A 9,047-nucleotide genomic window follows, 5' to 3' on the forward strand; every position below is an offset into this window, starting at 1 on the left:
GGGACAGGATCTCCGCCAAGAACTCCCTGGAGTGCTACGCTTTCAACACGAAGAGCTGCGTGGAGGACGACAGGCTGAAGGACAAACTGAGTGAGGAGGACAAGAAGAAGGTGGTGGACAAGTGTAAGGAGACCATCAGCTGGCTGGAGGACAACCAGCTGGCTGAGAAAGACGAGTACCAACACAAGCAGAAAGAGCTGGAGAACGTGTGCAGCCCCATCATCAGCAGCTTGTACCAGGGAGGGAGGCCTACTGGGACCTGTAGAGGGCAGGCCCCAAGAGGCCCCCAGGGGCCCACTATTGAGGAGGTCCACTGACCTGGACCTGGACTCTGCTCCAGGGACTTTTGACTGAGATTCTTGTTCTATCAAGATTCAAAACCTTAATTTTATTTTGAAATGATAATGTTTACGTTTTTACCTTTCAAAGTAAAATCTATAGTTTTAAATGTTTAAAACAAATAAAATAAAAATTTAGCTTTGCTGAACTGCAATGAAAACTATTTGTGTCTGTGTTTTTGTTGGTGTTTTAGAAATGGACTCGTATCTGTATTTAGAATAAAAGAAAACAACTTTTAACATTTACTTTAAATCTAAGATAATGCAGAAATAATACACAGAAGCTTTCTACAACACAGTTTCATAATAAAACACTAATGTTTTTGTAAAGTTAGGAAGGACTCGTTTCAACCAACAGGAGTTCAGAATGAGTTCGGGGTTCACCGTTGGACAGCAGAGTGCTGATGCAACGAAGGTGAGGCGTCGAGTCCATAGGGATTTGTTACAGCGGATGAACTGGATCTGAACCATCCCAAGAGAGGACTTTCAGAAGGCAGTCAGTCTGAGGGAGACTTTGTAAAACCACGTTTTTTTATGTGTTCTATTTTAAATGAAGATGAGAAAATGCTTGACAACAAAATAATTCCTTTTTTTCTTCCGTCGGCTTCTCCCTTTGTCAGGGGTCGCCACCGCGAACTATGTCGCAATAAGACTTGGCAATTATTTTTACACCGGATGTCCTTCCTGATGCAGCCACAGACCACTGAGCTACCACAGCCTTCTGTGTGGAGCAGAGAGCTGCCATCTAGGACACCCGGGGGAGCAAATTGTGGGGTTTAAGGGTCTTGCTCAAGGGCTCAGAGTGGGGCAAATGAGGGTGGAGGCAGGTGTGGGTGCTTCATCTATCCCACCCACATTTTGATGTTGTCAGTACCAGGAGTTGAACTCGATCTTCCGATCACAGTCCCACCTTCTCTAACCTCTGCTCCATCACTCCCACTGCTCCCACTTGGTGGTATTGACACTTAATTGTGTGGACATGGCAGAGTTAGGAGAGGTGTTGAAGGTGTATAAAAGTGTCATAGCATACAGATGAATATGAGAGTTATTTACAGCATTGGGTACACTGCTGAAACAAATGGTAAAGAGAACTGTACCAAGTATGGAGCCTTGGGGAACACCTTTGTGAATGGGAAGCAGTCTGACAGGTGACCCTCCACCCTCACTCATTGTGTTTCTTCAAGTAACTGTTTAACCATGCTACACAAGTCTGATGGACCCACAACTGTTGACCTTCACAGCAAGAAGGTCTCCACAATCAAGGCCTTCACAAAGTCAACAAAAAAAAAAGCTGCAAAATATTCTGTTACCATTGGCACAGACAACATCCATCACCAGCTTCGGTGTGGTGGAGTCACAACTGTGCCCCATTCTAAAGCCTAACTGCAAAGAACATTAGATACTCCAGATGGTCAGTAAGCTGTTCGTTGATTAGCTGAGACATTCCATCAGGAAATGTCAGATGTTCCATTAAAAGAAAGTTTAGTGAGGATGAAGTTTGTAAAGCTTTGAAAAGAATGAAACAGCAAATGACCGAGTGCTACGGGAGGAGCTGTGATGTTGTATGAGGACATCTGGACATAACAGACTAGTACAGGACATGTATGAGGACAGCAGGACATGTGAGATGTTCTGTAGGAGTGACAGATAGCTTCAAGGTGGAGGTGGGAGTGCATCAAGGATTGGCTCTGAGCCCCTTCTTGTTTGCTCTGGTGATGGACAGACTAACAGCTGAGGTCAGGCAGGAATCCCTGTGGACTATGAGGTTTGCAGATGACATTGTGATCTGTGGTGAGAACAGGGAACAGGTGGAAGAGAACTTGGAGAGGTAGAGGTATGGACTTGAAAGAAGAGTAATGAAAGTCAGACAGAGTCCATGTGTGTGAGAGGACATGGAGGTTGGAGTGAGGGCAGAAGACACAGAGGACAGATTGAGACAGAAGGCGATGACTCCCTGTGGAGAGCCCTGAAGACTAACAACTGTTGAGTTTTAACAAATAAAGCTGAAACAAAACATTTTGGGCTGTCCGACAGAAAAACATTTTTAAATTTGAATAATCTTCAAACACACACACACGATCGCCCTCCTTTCATGGAGGCTCAAGGTGTAAAAAAAAACAACAAAAAAAACAGGCTTTTATTTTGAAAGACCGTCATAGTGCGCTTTTTATTAACTTGACACACACACTCGCGCGCGCGCACACACGCACTCCTCCCTCTCCTGCGGTGCTGAAGCTGCAGCAGCGAGTCTCTGCATCATCTGATCCAAACCCGAACCAGCAGAACTGTCCTCACTCTGGGTCTTTTATTGTTCCGTCCTGCAACTCGGGACCAACCGGACCGGACCTCCTGGTTCTCCTGGAACAATGGACCTCACCCTGCTGCTTCCTGTCCACTAAGACCAGGTGAGACACGTTGGCGTGAAAACCCGAGCCCGGTTCGGTTCTGCTGGGTGGGCGTGTTGGGCTGCACCACCTCCTCCTGTTCTCTTCGTTTGAGCTTCCTCCAGTTTGGTTCTCCTGTTGTTCTCAAAGGTTCTGGTGGTTTTCCAGAAAATGCTGCAGAACCGGGTCGGCATCCCTCCCATGTCCTCCTCCAAGAACAAAAGAATGTTCTGGCAGCGAGCCAAACGGGAGAAATGACACATCTGGAAAACATCTGTTTTGAAATCATTCTATTGATTCAAAACTTTATTTTATTTAGGAGGGCGGGGCGGGAATTATTATTTTTATTACTCAGTCGTTGCAAACACTTTGTACTAAAACCAACTTTCTTCAACCAGAACATTTGAAACTGAAACCTGAAATCACGTGACGAGTTTAAAAAGATCAAAGCGATCTGCCGCCTCACTAATTGGTGATGAAGAGCTGATGAGCAGATCAATAACAGGTGTTTCACTTCCTGAAACTGGAAGAAACATCTGAACCGTTGTGTAAACTGGTTTAAACTGGTTTATGATGGTTCAGGGTTTCAACCTGTTTAAAATTAGTTTTTCTTTTAATGGTATAGACTATACCGGTAGTGTTTAGGTTTAAACTGGGTTAGAATGGTTTTACTCTGGTTTAGAATGGGTTTTATTCACCTTTATTTAACCAGGGAAGTCCGGACCTCCCTACTTAGGCTGCCACCCCCACGACCTGACCCTGGATAAGCGGAAGAAAATGGATGGATATTTAACCAGTCAAATCCCACTGAGATCACAGATCTGTTTTTCAAGGGAGGCCTGGGCCTGAAGGCAGACTAACATGCATGTTTTTGGTCTGTGGGAGTACCCGGAGAAAACCCACGCAGCACGGAGAGAACATGCAAACTCCACACAGAAAGACCCCATGTCCAACCGGGGATTGAACCCACGACCTTCTTGCTGTGAGGCAACAGTGCTAACCACTGAGCCATTGTGCTGCCTCAACTGGTTAAAACCAGTTTAGAATAAACAGTTTAGAATAAACTGGTTTAGAATGGTTTAAACTGGTTTAGGGTATGGTTTAAACCAGTTAGTGTTTTTAAATGGTATAAGATAGGCTATGCTGGGTTAGGATGGGTTTAAACTGGATTAGGATGGATTTAAACTGGATTAGAATGGGTTTAAACTAGTTTTAGAATGGGTTTTTAACCAGTTTAGGATGTTTAGGATAAAGTTCAGGAACAACGTCAGCTGATGGTTGGACCCACACCGAGTTAAACTCCGAGCTGAAATCAACAGAGCGATGTGTTTAAAGGTCGTCTCTTCCTGATGGGTCGCCTCAGCTCCTTAAAGTCCGAATCAGTCCGCGCTAACTTTAAACTGACCCGAGAGCCACAGAACCAGCAGGTTAATTGCTGCGGGACTCATCAGTAGGAAACTAAATGTTTCTAATCAGAGGTTTTTTTTTTAAGACTCTGTAATAAGAATAAGATTTAATTTGTGTTCTCAGATGTAAGACGTGGATTTTAAAGGTTAAATACTTCTGTCACCTGAGAACTTCAATATGAGCAGTAAAAAAAACAAAAAGCTTCGTTTACAGTTCCTTAATATTACTGAACCAAATGTAGAAGAGGTCAGGCTGGGTCCAAACCATCAGCTGAACGTCTGAAACGTTTTCTCCAAATCCAAAATCTAAACTATTTCTAATGGAGAATATTAAAATGTTTGGAGTTCCAGATTTTAGAGAAATGCATCAAACTTTTGGTTTATTTTATTTCAGAACCTGCAGCTGAACTGTTGGAGCTTTTAGATCAGATCATGTTTAAGGCTGAGCATGTGACTAAAAACAGCTAAAAATCCCTCTATAGACGAGCATGGAGTGTTAACACCGGTTCTGTTTGGACCTCCTGCTCAGACTTCACAGCAGAACCGTCACTCTGAGTCTAAACGGGCCACAGGAAGTTGGACGGCTGTCTTCACATCTTTAACTTTTGCTACACGATCAGCGGTTCACACGGAGTTTATCACACAATGATGTCACACATGAACTTCTCAGCTGTTTAAACTTTCCACTTCTGTTTTTGCATCGACGCTGTCCTCAACTTGTTTTTTCGTAGAGATACGTTTCCTTCTGTCAGGGAGAATTATAAACCTGCTGGTTGTTACACCTCTCAGCTGGCGGTAGTCACAGAGCTGAGGTGGTGAGTAGGCGTGCTATAGAAGGCGGAGCCTGCAACTTCATGTCTAACCAATCAGATCGCTGGTTTCATGAAGCGTACACATGCGTTCAGGTCTTTACCGTCTTGTAGGGCCTTCAGAGGCCTGGCCCCTCGCCTGGACAGATGTGCAGCCACAGCTGGTTCCTTAGTTCACGCTCATGTCAGACCTGAAAAGACTTTTCTTCATGAAGCGGTTAACAGACGAGTCGTGACTCGAGGCGACAGCTGATTCATTTAGAGTGGCTGAAACAAACTGAGCGAACTGTCGACTCTTTTCCCAGAATGCCTCGCCTGAAACGGGAACAGAGCAACAAAATGACCCCGCTCCCTTTTCCGCTCGAAACGTTCTTCCCTCAAACTCTCGTGGTAGCAGGACTCGGCCTGCTCGTTTGGTTCTTTATGGACCGAGGTCGAAGGTTGTCTTCACAGAAGAGACTTTTGTCTTCATCTTTGATAGAACATTTTAATAAATGTTCTTAAAGGAAGACGTTTGTTTTGATTTTCACCACAGAATGTCCAACTCAGCCTGATGATGTCACACATGAACCTTTCAACTTCAGCTCTTTGCAGCGTTTTTACAAGCTTTTCTTATTTTCACCAACTCTTCTTCAGTCTTTCTGTCTCCGTCCCAGAGGGTCTCTGCTGGAGGACTGATGGTGTCCTCTCAGAGGTCAGAGGTCAAACTATTAACTTTCTTTATGCGAGCTGGCCTCTTAACTCGTCACTTCTTCTAAAGAGCAGAGGAACCGTCCGAGCCGACTGCTGAAGACAAATGACCGACAGGAAGGAGCTTCGAGGAGTTTTCATTTTACTTCCTGCTTTTGTTTTGAGCCACCGAGGCCCGATCTGATGAAAAAATTTGAAAACATTTGCGTGACAAATGATCTTTTTAAAACGGTCGTCACAGTAGTCTAGAACTCTTCTTCTTTTAGTTTCTATAATTTCACACCCTGAGGTGTATTTTTATTTTTTTTTCCCGTTCGTTCATACAGTCCAGGTGAAAACTGATGGACTTTGTCTCCAACCTCAGACCCACACAGGTTTTACTGCTCAGGATGTCTGTTCACACAGTGACTGTCTGAGGCTTTCTTTCTGCTCAGTGTTTCTTCATGTTTTAATATGAATGCTGCCAGGGAGTGACAGCCACAAGTTACCATGGTGACCCTTAGTTGAATGTCAGATTAGATTCCTACGTTGGGTTGGGTTTTGTCTTTTTGTGTCTCGGATGAAGCGGGTCTCGATCTGGGAGCTGTCTGAAGGACAAATTGTGAGCAGGAACCTTTGCTGCAGACAAACGGACCTGCAGCTGGTTCTGGTCCTGCCTCGTGTCCTGTTTGGATCATCAGATCTGCAGAGAATCAAGAACCTCCAACGTGTTTCGGAGCGGCTGCAGTGGGGGTTCGGGGGGAATCCGTCAGGTCCTGACGGCTCATTATGATCCTTGCAGCACTGCAACAAAGCTTCCTCTTCAATCTGCAGCTCGTCCTGCAGGCCGCTGCTCTGATCGATCAGTTCCTCTATCGATCTGCAGCCTCTCTGATCGATTGGAGCACGGAGGAACTCCTTGAGGTGGGAGGGAGGTTTATTCAGTTGGATATTCAAATGGACCCCGGTCCAGGGGCCTTTCTGGGTGGAGTTTGCATGTTCTCTACGTGCATGCGTGGGTTTTCTCCGGGTACTCCGGTTTCCTCCCACAGTCCAAAAACATGCATGTTAGGCTGATTGGTAACTCTAAATTGTCCCTAGGTGTGAGTGAGAGAGTGAATGTTTGTTTGTCTCTATGTGGCCCTGTGATGGACTTGCGACCCGTCCAGGGTGTACCCCGCCCCTCGCACAGTGATTGCTGGACATGGGCACCAGCGACCCCCGTGACCCAAAAATGGAATAAGCGGGTAAAGAAAATGGATGGATGGATGGATGGATATTCAAATGGTTGGATGTCCCTCAGGACAAGCTGTTGGCAAAGAACCACTAAAATGTTCTCTTAAGAACTGTGTAAAGATTCATTAAAGAACATGATTCTGCTGGGATTTAGGTCCAGTTTCAGCCCAGGGACATGAAAAATCTTCAGCTACAGTGTCACTCATATCAGGAGTTCTGCAAGGTTCTGTTCTGGTTCCCGTCCTTTCCTCATTAAAGAGGATTCCCTTTTGGGCTCCATTATGCAGCTTCTTTAAAATAAAAAAAACACTGTTTAAAGGAAATCAAAAGATGGCTCAATTTAAACTTGAAAGAAAATAGTAATAAAAACATCTTATTTTTATTTTCTTAGACTTTATATTGAAATTTCTGTTAGAAGATGACGTTTTTAATTCAGTTGTGGTTTTGTTTAAATTAAATTATCCACCATCACCAGAAGCAAAAGGCTGGTGTTTTAATTAATTAATTAATTAACTGATTTTTTCATTTAGCCTTTATTTATCCAGGTTAGTCTCATTGAGCCACGAGAACTCATTTTCAAGAGAGACCTGTTTAGGGAGCACATGGTGGGGTTAAGGGCCTTGCTCATGGGCACAGAGTGGGGCGAATGAGGGTGGGGGCAAGTGTGGGTGTTTCACCTACCCCACCCACACAATTTTTGATGTTGTCGGGGCCAGGGCGTGAACCAGCGATCTTCGGATCACAAGCCCACCTCTCTAACCTCTGCGCCACCACTCGATTAATTAATATGTATGTATGTGCTTGTCTGTTAGCAAAATATCTAAGAATCTGTTGGACTCCTGGCAGGGACCAATGCAGACATGTTCCTGTTTTTAGTTTTCTACATTCGCCTTAGAATCTCGCCTTAGAATCTAGCTGGTTTTTTTTGTTACCTTTTTCTTTTAGCCATCCTATTTGTAAAAAAAAACAAAAAAAAAAACTGTAGTATGACTTTTTATAACTGTTTATTGTTGTCGCTGTTGTCCATTGTTGTCATCATTCTTTGTTGAAATCAGGTCTCTCTTGTAAATGAGTCATCGAGGCTCAATGGGATTACCTGTCTAAATAAAGGTTGAATGAATCTCTTGACCTACTGGACAGATTTTAAAGAAACTCACCTACAACTGATCACAGTTGCTGAGTGGTGCCGGTGTGGTAGTAGTTGAGGGTCATGTCAAACACACACTCTGAGAGATGCCCCAACATCATAAACTGGACCATAATGTCCATCCTCAGTCCGAGACAGTCTTAGTCCCAAACTCTGGGATAAAAAATGGTGGTCGACCAGGACTGACAGTCTTGTCGGGTTTTCCTTTCAGCTGAGGTTATTAAACTTATATAATAATGATGATAATAATAATAATAATAAATATATTTTTAAATTCCTGGTAAGCAGGTGGAGATCAGTCATCTCTGTTGTGGACATTGGTCTTGTCCTCCTACATGTACATGTTGGACAAGAAGACACGTCCTATCGTCCCACTCAGAGGACATTGGGATGCTGCAGATCAGTTTTAAGAAAGACTTTTGTTTTTCAGTTGATCTAGCGCTATCTAGTTCTTGATAGCTAACGGCTAATCAAGATGGCAGTGCGTATGGGCGCAGCGGCTCTTAGCTCTTGAACAAAGTGTATTACCTTCCTTACATTGTTTGTTTTTCTTGTGTGTTCAAGTACGGGGTGTCATGCCAAACTTGTTTATAGTCGCACAGAGCTGCTCAACATAGACTACCACTGTCAGTCACCGATTACGTAGGACGTCCAGCGAACAAACAGCATTCTGCTGGACAAATACTAGACTCTACTTGGATTGTTATCTGTCTGTGGAAGCAAAGCAGGCAGCACAGGGGGAACACAAGCAAAAGTGGGGATGTTGAGCAAGTATGTTAGCTAGACTAAAGAAACATCTGCTTAAACTGCCTTTGCCCAGCATTTTTCTGACTAACGCCAGATCTATGGTCAACACGATGGATGAACTGGACCTAAGCATTGCAGCGAACCCCTTTGTGCACGATTGCTGTGTGTTCATCTTCACAGAGACCTGGTTACACAGATGCTAATTACAGCTTGCAGGATGCACCACTCACCGGCATGACAGGAATGGCGACTTTGGTAGAGGCGGGGGACTGTGTACCGGTATATGACTGGTGCAGCAGAAGATGGGGACT

The 9,047-nt window shown here is 44.3% G+C and overlaps 1 protein-coding gene across 1 annotated transcript in view; it reads left to right on the forward strand.

The window, feature by feature from the left end:
• Positions 1–317, forward strand: part of LOC119421197 (heat shock 70 kDa protein 1-like) — a 4,549-nt gene extending 4,232 nt beyond the window's left edge. Inside the window, exon 2 of the mRNA XM_037688579.1 lies at positions 8–317. Within this exon, the coding sequence (XP_037544507.1) occupies positions 8–317 (310 nt within the window). The remainder of the gene's footprint in view (positions 1–7) is intronic.
• Positions 318–9,047: the final 8,730 nt, after the last annotated feature.

Source organism: Nematolebias whitei, chromosome 15, assembly GCF_014905685.2.
Source record: "Nematolebias whitei isolate Nwh7 chromosome 15, NemWhi1, whole genome shotgun sequence".
NCBI lineage: Eukaryota > Metazoa > Chordata > Actinopteri > Cyprinodontiformes > Rivulidae > Nematolebias > Nematolebias whitei.